Source organism: Zootoca vivipara, chromosome 12, assembly GCF_963506605.1.
Source record: "Zootoca vivipara chromosome 12, rZooViv1.1, whole genome shotgun sequence".
Taxonomy (NCBI): Eukaryota; Metazoa; Chordata; class Lepidosauria; order Squamata; family Lacertidae; genus Zootoca; species Zootoca vivipara.
In genome coordinates this window covers 41,016,132-41,036,013 of record NC_083287.1, presented here as the reverse complement: position 1 = coordinate 41,036,013, position 19,882 = coordinate 41,016,132, and the positions used below count along the sequence as shown (strand labels likewise).

The 19,882-nt window shown below is 41.9% G+C and overlaps 1 protein-coding gene across 1 annotated transcript in view; it reads right to left on the bottom strand.

Annotated features, from left to right (window-relative positions):
• The window catches only part of CCDC7 (coiled-coil domain containing 7), a 168,184-nt gene that overhangs the window by 23,450 nt on the left and 124,852 nt on the right, over window positions 1-19,882 (bottom strand). Inside the window, exons 41-49 of the mRNA XM_060281028.1 lie at window positions 19,567-19,686; window positions 17,995-18,108; window positions 17,278-17,385; window positions 16,259-16,384; window positions 15,888-16,007; window positions 14,863-14,982; window positions 10,376-10,495; window positions 7,699-7,824; window positions 4,932-5,033 (exon numbers count right to left, since the gene is read on the bottom strand). Coding sequence (XP_060137011.1) covers window positions 4,932-5,033; window positions 7,699-7,824; window positions 10,376-10,495; window positions 14,863-14,982; window positions 15,888-16,007; window positions 16,259-16,384; window positions 17,278-17,385; window positions 17,995-18,108; window positions 19,567-19,686 — 1,056 coding nt within the window. The remainder of the gene's footprint in view (window positions 1-4,931; window positions 5,034-7,698; window positions 7,825-10,375; window positions 10,496-14,862; window positions 14,983-15,887; window positions 16,008-16,258; window positions 16,385-17,277; window positions 17,386-17,994; window positions 18,109-19,566; window positions 19,687-19,882) is intronic.

The window sequence follows — 19,882 nt, the reverse complement described above, 5'->3', positions numbered from 1 at the left end:
CGGCGTGGGCTGCCTGATGCAGCGACCACACACTTTGTCAACTAACAGCCGCTCCACGCGTTTGCCTCAGCATCCTTTGGACCAGGCATCCCCAAACTTCCAGATGTTTTGGACTACAATTCCCATCTTCCCCGACCACTGGTCCTGTTAGCTAGAGATCATGGGAGTTGTAGGGCAAAACATCTGGAGGGCCGCAGTTTGGGGATGCCTGCTTTGGACCTTTACTCAGCGCACCGGCTTCACTTCAACAAATGTGGTTTTGCTGGGTGGGTGGGGTGGGGGTGGGGAGTCAACAGAAAACACAGCGTTAAATCATCTCCCTCCTGTCCACGGAAGTGGCGCAAAGGAGAGGTGTCAGTGAGTCCTGTCCACTTCAGCGGCACAAAGGGCTATTGCGGCACATCTTGCCTACAGTAATATTGAAATCAACAGTTCCCTTCAGCTGCTGCTTATTTCCCTCCCACAGTCCGCTTTCATGGCATAGGGAAAATCTTCATGGCTTCCTCAGTTTCTGCAAGGCTTGAGTAGTTCTACACATAAGAAAGTGAAACAAAAGACAAAGCATATAAACCCAGCAGGGTCATCTATTGCTTCTCACAATCTTTCAAGTCATTCCTCCCGTTCTAAGAGCCATCGTTTTCAAGGGTTATCAGTAAGATCTACCCATGTAAACAAACCTCCTTCAGAGCAATCCATGGCTCAGCCGACAAGCTCTGCTCAGTTATCTAATGAGATACTACTGCCATCTGCTTGCAGTACTAATAATGACATAGCCAATTAGCCATGTCCTCTGATTCTGAGCCTGAATTTCAGGGTTTTGCAGATGACCAATTAGGGTCTAATGAACAACCTGCATGAAGATCTGGTGGTAACCTATGGCTCAAGGTTTATCAGGTTTCAAAAGTGAACTTTCTTGCTTCTTTAATTGATCAGCTGAAGGAGGCGCTTATTGCCTCCTTATCATCAGATCTTATGCAGAGGTTACTTCCCAATGCTGCCTTTCCTTTAAGTACCGTGCTAAATCAAAGGCTTCCTGTAAGCGTATAACAAATTCTGCAGGAAATTCCTCCCCTAACCCATTTCAAGTTACGTCTGATGATTTGCAGGATGCTGATTTTGCTATGCCATCATCTCATGCATCACTGGATGAGGAAGATGATGATGCATGGAGTGATGGTTCAGTGCAGGAAGAGCCACAACATTTCAGGTTGTTTCAAGATTCTCAGGCAGCAACTTTGCTACGTAAGATTATTAAAACTTTAGGTTTGTCTTCAAAGCCAACAATGGAGGCTGAGGCAGTTTCTGGAAATAATGTGGCTTTTCTAACTGATACCCAGCATCAACCAGCTTCATGCGGGTTCCATCTCTTTTAAAATTGATAGTAAAGGCTGAGCTAGATGCTCCTATGCATTTGAAAGGTACTAATAGTCTGGTTTGTGGCTTATATTAAGATGCCTTTGGTACATCCTCCTCTGTTGCATCTTTCCTCGTGTCATTTAGTCCCAAAGGATAGGGATACTCAATTACGTGATATTACAGATAGGAGAATGGAGTTTGCCCTTCGCAAAGTGCATGAGGCAGCTTCTTCCTGCAAACGTGCCTGTGTGGTCTGGCTGTAAGATTTGCTCCATAATCTTCCAAAGGATGTGGTGCATCAGTGTCAAATCCTTTCAAAATTCCTAAAAACACAAGCCTTCATGGTCGATGCAACGATGGATGCTATGCAGTTTGCATCAAAATCCATGTCTGCTCAAGTAACAGCACACCACACCTTGTGGCTTAAGAGCTGGCAGGCTCCCTCTGCCTCTAAGGCTAACTTCATCTGTGGTACCTTTTGTAGGAGGCCAACTATTTGGAGAGGCAGCCCTAAAAGATGTTTTGGTGGAATCAAAGGATAAGTGCAAGGTTTTGTTAACTCAGAGAGATGACAGAAGTTATGCTAGGTGTTTTGTTCCATACCCCAGTCAGTCTCACTCCTTTCACTATTCAATGTTTCAAAATAGGCAGCGAGACTTCAGAGTCAAGTCTCAACCCTTTAAGCAGCATTACCAAGGTACGGTAGTAAAGGTAAAGGACCCCTGACAGTTAAGTCCAGTCGCGAACGACTCTGGAGTTGTGGTGCTCATCTCACTTTACTGGCCGAGGGAGCCAGCGCTTGTCTGCAGACAGTTTTTCCAGGTCATGTGGCCAGCATGATTAAGCCACTTCTGGCGAAACCAGAGCAGTGTATGGAAACGCCATTTACCTTCCCGCCGGAGTGGTACCTATTTATCTACTTGCACTTTAATGTGCTTTCGAACTGCTAGGTTGCTAGGAGCAGGGACTGAGCAATGGGAGCTTACTCCGTCGCAGGGATTCAAACTGCTGACCTTCCGATCAGCAAGCCCTAGGCTCAGTGGTTTAGACCACAGCGCCACCCGTGTCCCTACCAAGGTAGTATTATCCTATATTACCCTCTCAATGCTTTTCTGTTGCTCCAGCCACCAAGGTAAGGAGCATACTCAATGACTCTGGGCCACAACAGGTAGGGGGACACCTAAAATGGTTTCTCCCTGCAGCATACCATTTTAGATTACTGAGTGTTACATACTGTTACAGACTTTATAGAAACACCTCCCTCTCATTATGTTCCTTCTCCCTTACCAAAAAAAACAAAGTACAGGCGGTTTGGACTTGTGTAGCCAACTTACTAGCTATTGGAGCAATTGTTCCAGTCCCACCAAACAGAGCTTTCATGGGCTTTATTCCATATTCTTTGTGGTGCCAAAAAAGAGTTTAAACAAATGGAGACTGGTGTTGTCTCCAAAGTTTCTGAACCAATGTGTAGCGTACAAAAAGTTCAGAATGGAGTCACTCAGCTCCATAAGGGAGGCTCTTCATGCAGGCAATTATGTAGGGTCAATCGATCTCCAAGACACATACCTTCATATCCCCATGAGGTTGGCACATCAAAAGTACCTAAGATTCACCCTTAGGGGATCATCATTTCCAATTTCAATGTCTCCCTTTTGGATTAGCCTCTTCCGCAAGAATTTTTACAAAGGTTACGGTGACTCTGGTGGTGCATTTGCACATGCAGCGGATACATCTTTACCCGTACTTGGACGATATCTTGGCAACAGCATCCTCCTAAAGGGTGCTTCGTACTGATTCCACTTTCATACCTAAAGTACTTTCAAGATTTCATATTTAACAGGAGTTTGTGCTTCCTACATTTTGTCCTAAGCCACGGCATCCAAAGGAAAAAGCTTAGCATTATTTGGATGCGTGGCAGGCTTTGAAACTGTCTATTCATCATACAAAAGACATTAGAACTACAAATGTCTTGTTTGTTTCTTTTCATCCTTCATCTATGGGAAAGAAAGTTTCATCTGCCACACTGTCCAGATGGCTATGTGCTTGTATGTTGTTGGCTTATGAGTCTCTCAAGTTACCTTCTCCATCATACTCTACCAGATCAGCATCTACGATGGCAATTCTTCATCAGGTTTTGTAGTAATCAAAACTGCAGTTGGGTTACGCCCAGTTGGGAATCGCTGTGGTATGTCCCATTCAGAATACTTCATCATCCACCATAATAAATAGGATGATTGGCCTTACCTGAATGGTAGATTTATTAGGTGGACGATGGAGTATTCAGAACCCTCCCTATTTGGATCTGCAGTTGTGCCACTTTCATGCACCGGGTTTATAACTGTATATGACTTTATGTTTTCTTTTGCAATATGTTGCCAGGAGGTGGATAATATATATGCTTGTTTTATTATGTGGTAGTTAATTTTCTTTATATGTTGTTTTCTCATATTGCTGCACCTTACTTTCTTTTATCTTGTTCTTGTTCACATGCTATCCGGGGGAAGATATGTTTAATTGGTTTTTAGATTCTTGTGACAATGCTCCTGCTTGGTGAGTCTGAAAAACTGAAGAGAAACGGTCTACTTTCCACAATTCTTTGCTCCTGCCTGAGTCTTGTGCAAGAGGAACAGCCCAATCCGAATACTCCATCATCCACCTAATAAATCTACCATTCAGGTAAGATCAATCATCCTTTTTCTGTTACTGGTCATATTTTTCTTTCTTTACAGCATTTGTTTGGACATACAAAATGAAAATTAATAAAGATTATTAATAAAAAATAACATTATCTTAGGTAGTGGTACTTAATAGCATCAATACCACAGAACCAGATTGCCTACTCAACAGACTATCTTAAAAGTACACACCTCAGTTTATCTGAGAAGTGCATTTTATGAAAACTGGTTTAAAGGAAAATGCATTAAACAGCAGTATTTCTAAAGACTCTACAGGATAGATATGAATTGTAGCTAATGTCATGTGTATATGGCTTCAAACACAAAGAGTTCTATGGAGCAAGAGTCACAACTTCTGTCTCACATTTGCTCTGGTTATAACTCTCAAAAGCAGATTAGATTGCATCTAAGTGAGTTAACCAGCAAAAATAGAAGTAATTATCCCAGCAAACTACATGCATCACCCTCTGATGATCTTCTCTTAAGGACAATGTCATCTCGCTGCTTGAAAAAGCTAAGCTTAGATATAATTCCACCTGTGGCATTTTTTTCAGCACAATCTCTACTCTCTCAGAATTTGAAAATGAACTCAAGAGCACGCTCAGTCATATTTGCGATGAGTTATTATACTTGCACTCTAGTAGTCCTCCTACCTATTCTGTAGCCCCATATTTTTGTATGGCTCTGTCCTACTTCTTAGCTATAAATTCTGATGAATAGATAGGGTAGGAACATGGGCATAGCCAGGATTTTTCTTGTGGGGGCAGGCTTTTGTTGGGAGGGGCAGAACCTCAGATTTGTATCAATTTGTATTGTTTGGGAGACAGGTGCCCCCTGCCCCCCCAAGCTATGCCCATGGGCAGGAATGCCCAACACACTAAAATTAAACACGTTACTTACCACTCACTTCATCTTTTGCAAGGTCTTTCAGCTCTTGCAGATTTAATTCCATATTTTCCAAAAGCAATGTTCTTTTCTCATATATTTTGTCTAATTCAATTTCTACAACGATAAATATTAACAGGTTGTCATTTGTATACACACACACACTCTGTGCATTTGGGAAGATTCCAAAGCTAAACTAGATTTTTGGTAGGTGCAATTCCCTCTATGCAGATACAGCAGGGGTACGGCTAAAATTCTTGACCAATATAGTGGCCCTATAAAATAGTCATATGATAAACTTCAAGCACACTAAATATCTGCAGTGGGGAAGGAGGGAAGGAGTTGTGTGTTTGCATAAACAACTGCATAACTACAACTGCAGGCAATCACCCTGTTCTTATTCATGGCTTCTGTACATTCACACATATGGATAGAGTAGCAAACTTACTGGAATCAGTGCTGGTGTTACGACTACAGAGCTGAGCACAGTTTTGTTGGAAGTGTCCACTGGTAATGGTGGGTAGGTGTCAAGGGCTGTAACTATGTCAGAAGTCTGGCAACAGGATTCCATGGAGCAGGAATGCAGTGAAAGAAGCAGCAGCCCTCGCAGAGCCGTCTTTCCCTTTGGGCTTACTGGCGCAGGGCGGATGGCACAGCTGTGCCAATCAGCAGCCCCAGTGTTGCACCTTCCCTCCCGGCAAAGCGGCTCCCCCGTACCCCTCCCTCCCCGGCTGACTCTTTGGCAAGCCAGCGGCTTGTGAGCAACAGCATCGGCAAAGCTGCTCCTCTCCCTCCCTCCCCAGCTCGCTGTAAAGTGGCTCCTCCGTTTTCCTCCCTACTGGCAAAGCGGGTTCCCCCCCCCAGAAACAGCACTGGCCAAGCTTCTCCTCTTCCTCCCTCCCTCCCCAGCTCGCTGTCAAACCGCAAAGAGGCTCCCCCTTCCCCCACCACTAGGGCAGGGACCTCCTTGTTTTGCTTTTCAAAAGGGAAAATACAGTAACCCATCAGTTGGTTTCCCCACTTGTCTTTCTCTTTCTTTGGTGTTGTGTGTGTGTCTCGGTCTCCCTTTCCTCTGCCAGCTGCAGTAAGCCACCAAGAGGCAGCAAACTTGAGCACTTCTGCCTCCCAGCCCCTCACCAGGCTCAGCTAAAAGAAGAGGAAGAAGTTTCAGCCGCCAAACAAAATCACAAGTGGATCTGTGTTGGGAGGCACACTTTGCCTCCCTTCTCCAGGTCATTTTCACCCAACGCATTGTCAAATTCACCTCTGCAAAAGAGCGTTCTTCTGCTTTAAATGTCCCATTCAAACCTCAGTTTGCAGAAATGAAAACTCCCCTTCTGCTTCTTTCTCTCCTCATCAGCTCCCCCACCTCTCTCTCTCCCCTCCCCCGCAGCTTGGATCGTCATGATGCAAACCCAAGATATGCATTTGTATTATTTAATATTCTTTGTTACTGGGAACACATTTCTTTGAAGGGGGGGAATCAAGTTTTGTAAGGACAAGTAACAGAAGGCACCCCACCTATCAAATCTTTGCTGAAGAGAAAATGTGTATGAAGAGTTAAAAGGGTTAAAATGAGAAAGAGCTGGATTTGATTTTATCACTGGCAGTTTATTAATCTTTAAATCCTACCTAAGATAAAATGGACCCCCCTATAGATATAGATCCCAAGCCAAGCTCTCCTGGGCAGCCCCATTGCCACTGCGGAGTGCTCCTTCAGCTCACCGGGTCTTGCCTGGTGAATGGGGATTGCAGTTTGGCAAGGCACATACCAAACTTTCTGTAGGATGGCCGCCCCTAGAGCCCTTTCCAGTGACTGCCACAGAGAAGCCCGTTTATTTATTTATTGGAGTACTTTAATCATAGGATCACAGAACTGGACAGTTGGAAGGGACCCCTGAGGGTCCTCTAGACCAACCCCCTCCAGTGCAGGAATCACAGCACAAGCATCTCTCACAAAACAAGTTTGCTCCATCTTCTCTGTGAACAGCCCTTGAGATACAACAGAATAACAGAACCATTCACAGAGTTGGAAGGGAACCACCAGGGTCATCTAGTCCAACCCCCTGTAATGCAAGAATCTTTTGCCCAACACGGGCTTGAAACCACAACCCTGAGATTAAGAGTCTCATCCTTTACTGGCTGAGGTTTCTTTATGTTTCCTGTTTTATTTTCCCAAGCAGAGATAATGTGTAAGCGTGGTGTCAGCTCCCTAAAAAAAGGTCAACGACTCCGGGAAAGGGGGAGGCCGCCGGAGGAATCTTTGCACCATGGCGATGGATATGCTTAAGATGGCACTGAGCCCTCGTGGAATGCAACTGGCCCTGTCCATATCAGGGAGCTTTGCCTGTATGGAGCTGAGATGACCATTTTTGAGCACACCATTCTACCACACACTAAAGGTAAAGGAAAAGGGACCCCTGACCATTAGGTACAGTCGTGACTGACTCTGGGGTTGCGGTGCTCATCTCGCATTATTGGCCGAGGGAGCCGGCATACAGCTTCCAGGTCATGTAGCCAGCATGACAAAGCCGCTTCTGGCGAACCAGAACAGCACATGAAAACGCCGTTTACCTTCCCGCTTGGAGCGGTACCTATTTATCTACTTGCACTTTAACGTGCTTTCGAACTGCTAGGTTGGCAGGAGCTGGGACCGAGCAGTGGGAGCTCACCTTGTTGCAGGGATTTGAACTGCCGACCTTCTGATCAGCAAGCCCTAGGCTCAGTGGTTTAACCCACAGCAGTATTGCATGTCTGATGACTTTTTAAATTTCATACTCACCACTGGGTTTTGCTATTTCCACATTGCCTGCAATTAGATTTTCTATCTCTTCCATGCTTTGCATAATTGCATCTAAACCTACAGTCAAAAGTCTTCTTTGGTGAATTAGCTCTTGTACCTTTAGCTCTACAAAAAGGAATATAACATAACTCAAAATGTATTTATTTTACACTAACATAAAAGATGAGCTGTACCAAATTGTAGTTTTTGCCTTTTGAATATAAGTATTTTTACTCTTTAACCACCACACAGTATTTTTTTGAAAAGGATATAGATTATAGATTGAACAATTTAGGCATTAGGCATAAGAGATGAGAAAAGTATAGTGGTAACTGTGCAGTAAAAGGAACTGTAAGCCACACAGATAGAGGATTCTTGGACTGTTGCCAGAAAGAATTACTTAGATCCAAGGTCCTACATACCAGCTGATGGATAGTAGAATGGAAACCTACTTTCCGTTGCCAATGTACAATTGGGAGCACACTAGTATCTGCTTCTCTGTGTGGAGTAAGTGAACATGGGAGGTGGTTGTTGCACAATACTTGTGTTGCAACCTTTATTCAGTTCAATTTGAAAGATACCAAAACATCAATCACTTGTTCTCATGGCTTAACTCAAGGATGGGGAAACTTTTTGATTCCACATGCCATATCATTATGGAGCAACTAAAGCAAACAGGATTGCTCTCCCTTTGCATCAGCTGATGTGAAGAGAGCTCAGTCATGCTTAGTGCTGGGTTTGTACTTTGCTTACTACTTCAAAGGTTCCCAATAACCAGCTGGTTGTCAGGCACCACAAAATACCCATTTCACATACGAAAAATGTGAAGCATGATGCTCAGAATCTACTGGGTATGATGTAGAACAGGATTTCCCAAACTTGGGTCTCCAGCTATTTTTGGACTACAACTCCCATGTTCAGGGATGATGGGAACTTAAATCTAAAAACAGCTGGAGACCCAAGTTTGGGAAACCCTAATTTAGAAGAAAAAGGGTTCCCCCACTTTCTGGCCATGCCTATGCTGTTATGGGAGCACTTCAGATGCTGCAGAGCTCTGTAGCCAATCATAGCACCAGAAGGACGTAAATCTTGCATGTATCAAGCACAACTCACATGACTTGTGAACACAGAGCATAGGACTTTGTGAGGACTTTCAGCATGAGAATGGGGCTCCAGGGCGTGATCACTACAGTGGAAGGGCACTGTGCACTCTCAGGAGCACTGGCCACAAATATTGGGCACTTTGCAAAAAAAAATTCCACACTTTGAGCAGAGTTCACCTCACTAGCATACATGAGGGAAGGCAACTATCACTAATACAAATCTCTCAAGCCTCAATCCCAAGCAAGCACCTGGCAGCAGCTCTCTGGACAACATATCTTTGTAAACCAAGAAAACCTTTAATTAAAAAAAAACAAAGAGCACCTTTCAAACACTCTCATGGTACACCCACAGGCTGTCACAGAGCTGATCCACAAGATCAGTCTGCTGAGCCACCCAGAACCCAGAATAAATAATATTGGGGGGCAAGGGGGTAGAATATTGTTTGTTGCTATGGTATACCTTTTTTATTGTAAACTGTCCTGTGATCATCAGATGAAGAGCTGTATATAAATTTAATAAATAATAGATAATAGCCCCTCACATGGAGAGCTGGCAGCACTGGCAAATAGCCCTGATGAGCTACAACTGCTCTGGCTCTCCATGCAACCCTCCCCACTGTGATTCTAGCCACTATGTAGTTGCCTCCCTCAACTCGTGTTCACAGGCTGCTTTGCAACAAGTGCTGTCCCACCAAGAATTCAGTGGTTTTGGTGTGGCCCAACACTGCCCCACTGGGATGGAGACCCCCAACTGCCACTACTACTCTTCACACACAAATCAATACATACTGCAAACTATATTCAATTTAAAAAACAGTTCACATTGTGATTTTATTCTTTGACAAGTTCACTCTTGCACAACTTGGGTTTCCCCTACACTACTCCTGCAACAGCCCTGGCAGACTTGGCTCCCAGCATCCCCTGCTGCAGGCACACATAGTCCCTGCTGCAGGCGCACATAGCCCAGTGGGATAAAAAGTGCACTCCAGCCAGAGATGGAGGCCTCAAAACAAACACACAGGGAAAGGGTCACAGGAAGAGACAGGCTCAGCAGAGTGAAGGAAGAACCTCAGCAAAGCACAGAGGCAAGGTACACAGGCAGCAAGGGAGGGAGAGAAACCCTGGCTCAGCAGTTGAGGCTAGTGGAAGGGTAGCTTAACCTTGGGGTAACGAAAGGGTGAGGAACCAGACAGCAAACAGGTAGGAGTCAAAGTTCAAGGGGTGACAAGAGTGATAAGGGACTCAGACAAAAGCGCTTGTGTGCAGTAGTGGTTGCCAGGACATAGTAGAGAGGAGTGTTTTGATAGCATACTGGGCAGGGAGGAAGTGTGCAGAGAAGAAATGGAAAGTTACAGCAGTAATGAGAGGGTGGACTCGAGGGGCAGAGTTGGCTGGAGGCTGAGCAGAAGCAACACATGATATGCATGTGCATATCATACAGTCATAGGCATGTTGTGCTAGTGACCACTCCACCAAATGCTGTATGGATGCTGTGGTTATTATGTTGGTGGATCACTGGCAGCTGAGCTGTTTGACACATTCCCATGGCTTGGATTGCCCAGTAAAATACTTACCACTGATACCACCTGGCTCGGCAGCTGCAAGAGCCTGGGCTTCTCGCAGTTCTTTAAAATTTGTTTTCAAATTTTCCAAAAACACTCTCTTTTTTTCATATAGTTGTTTCAAGGCCATTTCTACAAAGAAATATTTTACAAATATTAGCTGAAGTTTGGCAAATTGCCTTTCTTGAAAACATCTCTCACAAACTAAAAGCATCTAAAGGACAGAGCTCAAATGATTGGTTTCTTTAAAATATATGACATTATTTCATTTCTTATACAACTATTGAGGCACATGATCACTCAGCCATGAGGATATGCAAATGTCTGGCTCATGTAAGTCTATAGAGAACCTTTATGCTTAATAATTATATAACTCACTGGTGGTGGATACCTTTATGTATTTTTATTATTTGCAATGGGAACCTTTGTATGAATTAATACTTTATTATCCCTTTGGATATGTGCTATATCTTTGTACGTTTGTCTGTGATGCTTTATGGTTTACATTTTTCTATTCTGTTTTCTTTATTTTATGTTTGCACTTTTCTTTTGAAACAAATCAATAAAAAATATTTTAACACAAAAAAGCAATAGCTGAAACATGCTTCTCTGCTATTTGAATTATATGAGATGCAAAGTGACATTTAGCTGTGATAAAGAACCACTAGTTCTTATCTGAATGGCAGTTCTGTAGGTACCACCTTGTAGCTGAAGGCAGGAAAGAGAATTTGATGGAAGTAGCCACTTCCAGAATCCTATTTGCATCCTTATCAAGCTCAAACAAATCAGCTGGACAAGACAAAACACAGAAAAGAGGAAGAAAATACCTACTTCTCTAATAATAAGGAAATAGAATTGTAACCATTTTACATAATTTTTAAGAAAACTTAAAAACTAGGTAACTTAAATGAAGCAGCCAAGAAACTAGGGTGAGGTCTCATGACCTTTGCCAGCAACACAGAATTACCATTCAGATAAAGGTAAATGTATCCCTGACAATTAGGTCCAGTCGCAGACGACTCTGGGGTTGCGGCGCTCATCTCGCTCTATAGACCGAGGGAGTCGGCGTACAGCTTTCGGGTCATGTGGCCAACATGACTAAGCCGCTTCTGGCAAACCAGAGCAGCGCACGGAAACGCCATTTACCTTCCTGCCAGAGCGGTATCCATTTATCTACTTGCACTTGAAATGCTTTTGAACTGCTAGGTGGGCAGGAGCTGGGACCGAACAACGGAAGCTCACCCCGTCACGGGGATTCGAACTGCTGACCTTCTGATCGGCAAGCCTTAGGTGCTATGGTTTAGACCACAACCAGCAATTCTTTCTCGTGTTGCTGTAGAAGGTCATCTTTATTTTTATTTATGTAGTTATTTATTCAATTTAGGGGTGATATTAAGCTTCCCTATGTTGGGCAGAATCTACAACTTCTGGGTCAGTTCTGTAGTTTCTAGTAAAGGAGCTCGGTGATGCTTGTTTAGCTGCCTTAGAGATTTCAGCACCATTAAGAATGGAGTAGATGCTGAAGGAGGACTCCCCCTGGAGTAACTGGCTCAATTTCTGCCATGCTCTGAAGGTGCTGGATGGCATTCCTTCTTTGGTCATTTGGAAACCAGAGATTGTAAAAACCAAGGTGGTGGCGATGGGCTAGAAAATAAATCCTGTAGCCCTGAAGTTGAGTATCCATCTGTCCAAGGTCTTGGGCTTGCCAGGTATTTGAAGGCAGCCCTCTTTAGGGAGGCTTTTAATGTTTAATAGATTATTTTATTTCATTTTTCATTATTTTCATTTTATTTCATTTTCTGTTGGAAGCCGCGCAGAGTGGCTGGGGAAACCCAGCCAGATGGGCGGGGTATAAATAAATAAATTATTATTATTATTATTATTATTATTATTATTAAAGACTGAAGACTGCCTCCCACTGAATGCACACTAGCATCGTTGCTGCGACCCCCTTTAGAAGCATTGACGCTACCAGTGTTAGGATCTTGCTGGGGCCTTGCAGAGCAGTAAGATTAGTTTCAGCAAGAGTGGTTGGGTATGGAATCCATGCCCTGTGGACAAAAGCCATGAAAGTCATATGAAGGAAAACAACAAAAGAAATAGCTCTCCAGGCAAGAAAAGACAAGAACCTCCTTCTGTTGCAAAATTCAACTAAGCCATCTTTAAGGGCATATTCCCTGAAAATTTGCCCCATAAGTCAACTCTAGCTGTGGTATCAGCATCCCAGAGCTTCAACTACAGGTTCTCCTTCTGACACCAGAGAGTGAGCTGCAAACTGTGTGCTGCCAAGTGTGGCATTAGCCACAAAAGCTGTTGCTCTGGATATCTTGAGGAGGGTCTGGTCCTGATGAGGATTGCCAAGGAGGTCATCCAGCCATATTAGGGAAGCTCAAGTTAACATAGAAGCAGAGCAAGAAGTATACATGGTTAGGGCTGCTGCCTCATGAAACCTGCAGAGAGCAAGTCCAGCCTCCTCTCAATAGAAATTGGGCATCCTCATATTTAGGCAGGAGAATTTCATTTAGACAATGAATTAAGAAACCAGTGTGTCAATGGCTGGAAGCTTCAACATGTCCATAAATTCAAACTCTAAATTACCACATTTGTCAGTCATAGAAACAGACTAATAAAGGGGAGTACTATTCAGCCTTGGTTACGGTTTTGAAAGGACTGGGAACTGGGAGTGATTTCACAGAAGACTATGGTTCAACTATTACTGCTGCACCCTTGGAAGGTGCAGAAGGAGGCTCAGCAAGGTTTTTGTTAATACCAAGTGCCCCCCAAACTCTGCATACTAAAGGAACAAAGTAGGCATAATGGATGAGAGATTTGCTTTTCTACTTATGAACCTTCACTCCACTCCCTACTCTCACATTCAGGATTCACAGATAAAGAGAGAGGTTAGGTACAGCAGAAAAAACCATCACACATGCTATCCTTCCTTCTGCTAAAATGGCTAAGGTAGGAAGGAGGGCGAGAGGGAGAGGGAGATTTCTGTATTCTTGATTTTGAGTTTCCAGAGAAACAGGGCAAGAGAGCCACGGAAAAACAGAGAAAAGAGGAAGACCAGAGGGGTAAGGATGGAGAAGATGCACTGAGGCAAACCACAAGCAGTTCCAGAGAAGGGGTAGTGTGGTGGGAAAATGGAAGAACAAGAGGAACAAGCTAAGGAAAAAATTGAAAAGGAAATTGAAATCGCCTAAGTAAAGAGGGAGCTAGATACAAATGCAACCACTTCAACAAAATCAGGAAATTGAACAGGATTCTGGGAGGTGCCTACTTCACCTGCCTTCAATCACAAAGTGACGCTGTAACCTTCAATAATTACCTCCACTAATGAAAGAAAAACGTCTACTTCTGCTTCATTGACTATGCAAAAGCCTTTGACTGTGTCGACCACAGCAAACTATGGCAAGTTCTTAAAGAAATGGGAGTGCCTGATCACCTCATCTGTCTCCTGAGAAATCTCTATGTGGGACAAGAAGCTACAGTTAGAACTGGATATGGAACAACTGAGTGGTTCAAAATTGGGAAAGGAGTACGACAAGGTTGTATATTGTCTCCCTGCTTATTTAACTTATATGCAGAATTCATCATGCAAAAGGCTGGACTAGATGAATCCCAAGCCGGAATTAAGATTGCCGGAAGAAATATCAACAACCTCAGATATGCAGATGACACAACCTTGATGGCAGAAAGCGAGGAGGAATTAAAGAACCTTTTAATGAGGGTGAAAGAGGAGAGCGCAAAATATGGTCTGAAGCTCAACATCAAAAAAACCAAGATCATGGCCACTGGTCCCATCACCTCCTGGCAAATAGAAGGGGAAGAAATGGAGGCAGTGAGAGATTTTACTTTCTTGGGCTCCTTGATCACTGCAGATGGTGACAGCAGTCACGAAATTAAAAGACGCCTGCTTCTTGGGAGAAAAGCAATGACAAACCTAGACAGCATCTTAAAAAGCAGAGACATCACCTTGCCGACAAAGGTCCGTATAGTTAAAGCTATGGTTTTCCCAGTAGTGATGTATGGAAGTGAGAGCTGGACCATAAAGAAGGCTGATCGCCGAAGAATTGATGCTTTTGAATTATGGTGCTGGAGGAGACTCTTGAGAGTCCCATGGACTGCTAGAAGATCAAACCTATCCATTCTTAAGGAAATCAGCCCTGAGTGCTCCCTGGAAGGACAGATCGTGAAGCTGAGGCTCCAATACTTTGGCCACCTCATGAGAAGAGAAGAATCCTTGGAAAAGACCCTGATGTTGGGAAAGATTGAGGGCACTAGGAGAAGGGGACGTCAGAGGACGAGATGGTTGGACAGTGTTCTCGAAGCTACAAACATGAGTTTGACCAAACTGCGGGAGGCAGTGCAAGACAGGAGTGCCTGGCGTGCTATGGTCCATGGGGTCACGAAGAGTCGGACACGACTAAACGACTAAACAACAACAAAAATGAAAGAATGAATTTTGCAATTAAATATGTCACATATTCTATATTCACCTCTGGCTTTTATTTGTTTTTCTGGATCAGCATCCTGTATATTTTGTATATCTTGAATAACTGCTTCCAGGCCTGCAGCCAAAAGCCTTCTTTCTTCAGTGAGGTGTTTAAATTTTTTCTCTACAAAAACAGGGGAAAGAAGATTTTAACAATAGAAATGTATTTCTTAACATAGCCTTCAAACTGCAAGGTGATTATCCCTCAAGGTGTCGTTTGTTTTTAGGAATAATCACAATAAATAATTCTACTGTGCAACAGCAATACTGTTGCAAGCAAGTACAACTGAGGCACAAATATTCCTCAAGGGGAAAGAAGTTAGCAACCAAATTCGAAGTTGGGGTGGGTGATTTTTGTGTTGCTTGTTTCTGTTGTACTATCAGTGGTGCTTTCCCTTCATTCTCATTTGTTCTAGAATAAAGACAGCCATATCTAAAAAGGAACATGAAAGTTATTGCCTATAAAACTTAGAAAGGTAGAATAATTCACTTACAACCTCAATTTTAAATAACAGTCCTGGATAAAATGACACCTTTTATTGTAATAAAGTGTTTCTAAATATACATTTTAAATACATTTTGGTCAATAGGTATATGCTGGGGGTGGAAACAGAAGTTTATTATTTTCTGAATGCCTGTTCACTGGGCATTCCTGAGGGCATTGAAGACAATTGGGATTACACCTTCTACAACAGCTCCCTATGAGCCAGATCCCCATTAGCTTTCTTCTAGGAGCTTTCTTCCAATCCTAGACCACATTGGAAGACATGGACTATTTTATATAAAAACTGAAAGAACAAAACAACAATAACCAGAACCAACAGCAGGCTCATCCATAGGTTGAACCAAAATGGTTCCATTTGTTTGTATACTTTGTGTTGTGTTTTATTTATTGTTTTGAGTACTTTTGCAACATTTGTGATTATGTGAATCTTTTCATGTTGTAAGCCACCTTGAGCATGGTTTTAACTATGGAAAGGCAGCATACACACAAGATTATGATGATAATTAACCATATGATATACCTACCATTGGTACTGCTTGGTTGAGTAGCTGCAAGTTTTTGTGCTTCTAGCCAGTTTTTGAGATTTGAGTCCAAGCGTTCCAAAAACAGTTTTTTCTTCTGTAAAAGATGACTTAAATCCCTTTCTAGAAATGAAAATGTTTTTTAAAAATTAAAACAAAGTTTTAAATGTTATTTTTACAGCTAGAATCACAGGAAACCATAAGTTATTATTTAATCGTGAAAAGTAGTTTCTGAGACTATATATATAGTACAATGACAGTACATAATATTATGTACTTGGCGATATTTCAATACATAATAATCTCTAGATTGTTTTGATTACTATAGTTATAATACTTGTGTTTATATATATATACATTTATTATGTACTCACCAATGGGTTTTATTACTCCACCTGTCTCAAAAAGACGAGATTTCATTTTCTGTGAATCTTCCACAACTTTTTCCAGGTTTTTAATCAAAGTTCTTCTTTCCTCATTTAACTTCTCTAATAGATTATCTACATGACAATTTTTTCACAATTTGTTTAGCAACACTTTAAGGATGTTACTAAGGATGTTGGCATGATCTTTAATATTAGATAATACAATTAATAGTAACTTACATAAACGCAATACATTTAAACCTAAAGACCATCTATCTTTCTGAAGTTGCTGCATTAAGTATTTTTTTCTGTGTTTGCCTGTTACCTCATTTCCCCCAACAAAAATCATTTGAATGTTTAAATGTCTCAAGTTACCATTCAACTCTGTTAAATATGAAATAGCACAAGCCGTGCTGCAAACACAAGCTGAAAGACAGTGAGTAAAAAAAACCCTTTATCATTAACCAGCAGTGATCTTATGTATTCATAAGGAAGGACAACTGGAATGGAATTGCCAATTGGACTAAGAATGGTTTAATTTTGGCTGAAACTGTGCTCTTCTTTTTGCCCAGCTGTAGATTAATCTCATTATCTACCCACTCAAGTAAGCACCATTTTCAGTGTTGTTGTCACATCTTTTTGTACTTAATATGTTATGTGCTTTCCATATAATAAAGGAATGTGAATGTCTAATGAACAACCGAAGGAGAAAGAACACAAAGGTCACGATGGTCAGTATTACCTTTTGAAGACACAGATTTCTACATTCTAATGTCCCTGTCAGGATGGAAAACAATAGGTTCTATCCCTAGAGACTTGCAAAGCCAACTAGATTCTTGAACTTTCTAAAATATTTGAATATTGCATTATAGCTGTTCTATCTGAGTTGTAGAACAGCAGACTACTGAATATTTATATCAGTAGATAATATCTACTGAAATAGAAGGACATTGTATTTCAGGTTTGTATCTTTAAGATGTTAACAGAAGTAGCAGCAAAAATAATCATATACATACCACTGCTAGGGCCTGGTCGGGTAGCTGCAAGAGCCAAAGCTTCTTCTAGCTCTTTCATGTTGGATTCCAAATTGTCCAATAAATGTTGCTTCCACTCTGACAGTTTATATAACTCCTTTTCTATGAATTGGAATGTTTTAGAATTATCTCTTGAAATATGTCCTAACTGCTAAGTGAGGGTGATATCCAACTAAGGTATACTCAAAGTAGACTCACTGAAGTCCCTTCATTCCAATGGATCTACTCAGAGTATGCTGAACTTGGAAATCACCCATCTTCACATAAAATGAAGAAACATATTCAGATGTAAAAACTTGCCTCTTTTGTAACAAGACAAATTTCATCCATCCTTGCAGCTTTTAAAGCAAGGGGTAAAGGCTAACTGAAATTCTTCTGAAAGTGTCAAAAAATTTAGGGAGCCTATGGGGGAAATACAAAAGTTGACCTTTTATCTGTTTACAATATTTGTATGCCAATTGTCTACCTAAGTATCTTAAGTACCTAAATATCTTTAAAAGTTAATATAGTGGATTAAAACAATATAAAATACAATGTAAAATCTTTTTAAAAATCTAATTATAACAAATTTTTAAGAAAATTAGGAAACGTGCTATGCTATATATTTAGCTTGTGGTCTGACACATACTTTATTCACTTTAATTAGGCATGCAACTCCTGGAACAATATGTAGACTTAAGCACCTACAAGTATAATTTAATTAGTATTTACCAGTTGGTTTTGAAACATGATGCTGTACTTCTTTCAGTAACATCTTGTGTAGAATTTCTTCTAGTTCTTCAGTCAAACGTTTTCTTTCCTCAGCTACCTCCTTTAGTTTATTCTCTACAAAACAATTTCAGGCCAATTCATAACATACTATTAATGCAGTTGAAATAACAACATTACAAAGTGCAATTAGTATACAAAATTATCTAAACATTTTTAATAGGAATGCTTAGCACTATCGCAGTAATGTAGTCAGAAATTCTATAGCACAGTGCAGCATTTTTATCATCATATTGCAGAGAGAGCTAAGTCTTACAAACAGAGAACATATCCTGGAAAGTGCAGGTGTCAAGCAAAACCTGGATTTCAGGGTGCTTGCTTTTTCTTTTTCTTTATAATGACATACAAAAACAAGCAATGGCATTTATTGATATCAAATAGCATATTAGACCTTGGTGATTACCGTAGGTTCTGGTGCAGTCTAGAACGCTTTAAGTCCTGATTGTTTAAGCAGTGGAAGCTCCTCAATGAGGGCAGAGGCAGCATCCTTCCAGAGCCCACCACACCCTCCAGTCCCAACCTGCAGTACAGGCAACTCCCAATTTACATGGGGGTTACATTCCAAGAGACAAAGCCAGCAAACACCTCATTCCACCCCCGCCCATTTTTGTGATTTTTTCTTTTGGGTCACTTCCTGGCTCAGTGCGATGCATGCGTGTGTGCCTAAAATGGTCACTGTCTGTGCAAGGCATACTTGCTTCCCACCAGAGGTCAGTTTGACCTCTGTGCTAAGAAAGCACACTTTTCTTCTCCCAATCTGTTCTGCAGGTTGCCTCCATCCCTGAGCAAGCCCATCTTTCTCCTAGGGAAAGGGTATTTTTTCCCTATGTAAAAGTGCTTCAGGCAAGGTGTTGCTTCAGGCAAGGCCCAATGCTCCATCTTTTTACCCAGCAGGACACATATTTGGGACATGTTGGAATGTTGCTTATGGCTGACCTCAACCAATCGTGGTGGTCAGGGTGTGGCTGCACAGAGCAAGCAGGAAGTGAGTAGCTGGTATCTCTCACTCAGCAGACTAGTGAACATGAACATGTGAGAGGAAAGGACCGGAGGAAGGAAGCCATGAAGATGTGGGTTTCGGTAGTGGCACCCGCCCTGTGGAACGCCCTCCCACCAGATGTCAAATAGAAAAACAACTACCAGACTTTTAGAAGACATCTGAAGTCAGCCCTGTTTAGGGAAGATTTTAATGTTTAATAGATTATTGTATTTTAATATTCTGTTGGAAGCCACCCAGAGTGGCTGGGGAAACCCAGCCAGATGGGCGGCACAGCTGCCAAGTTTTCCCTTTTCTCACGAGGAAGCCTATTCAGCATAAGGGAAAATCCCTTTAAAAAGGGATAACTTGGCAGCTATGATGGGCGGGGTATAAAATTGTTGTTGTTGTTGTTGTTGTTGTTGTTGTTGTTGTTGTTGTTGTTGTTGTTGTCCATGTCTACAGGGTCTAGGTTAGCTGTGATCCTGACATATATGTTTTAGATTAACATAAATCATGAGAAATCACTGTATACATACTAGTGATTGTGCCTGGCTGAGTAGCTTCAAGAACTTCAGCTTCTTCTAGTAATTTCTGATTGGATTCCAACTTTTGCAGCAACTGTTTCTTCTTCATAGCCAATTCTTCTAATTCTTCTTCTGCAAACACACACACACACAAATAATAACCTATTGAAAAATGGTTTCAAATGTCCTCATTGCTAACAGCATCACAGAACAAAAGCCAGCCCATCTGAATTTATCTGCCCCCTCCTCAGTGGTGAGAAAAGCCTAGAATAGGGACTGATTTACTAACTGTCTGGGGCTCTGCAGATCAATTGAGGTTACTTCCATG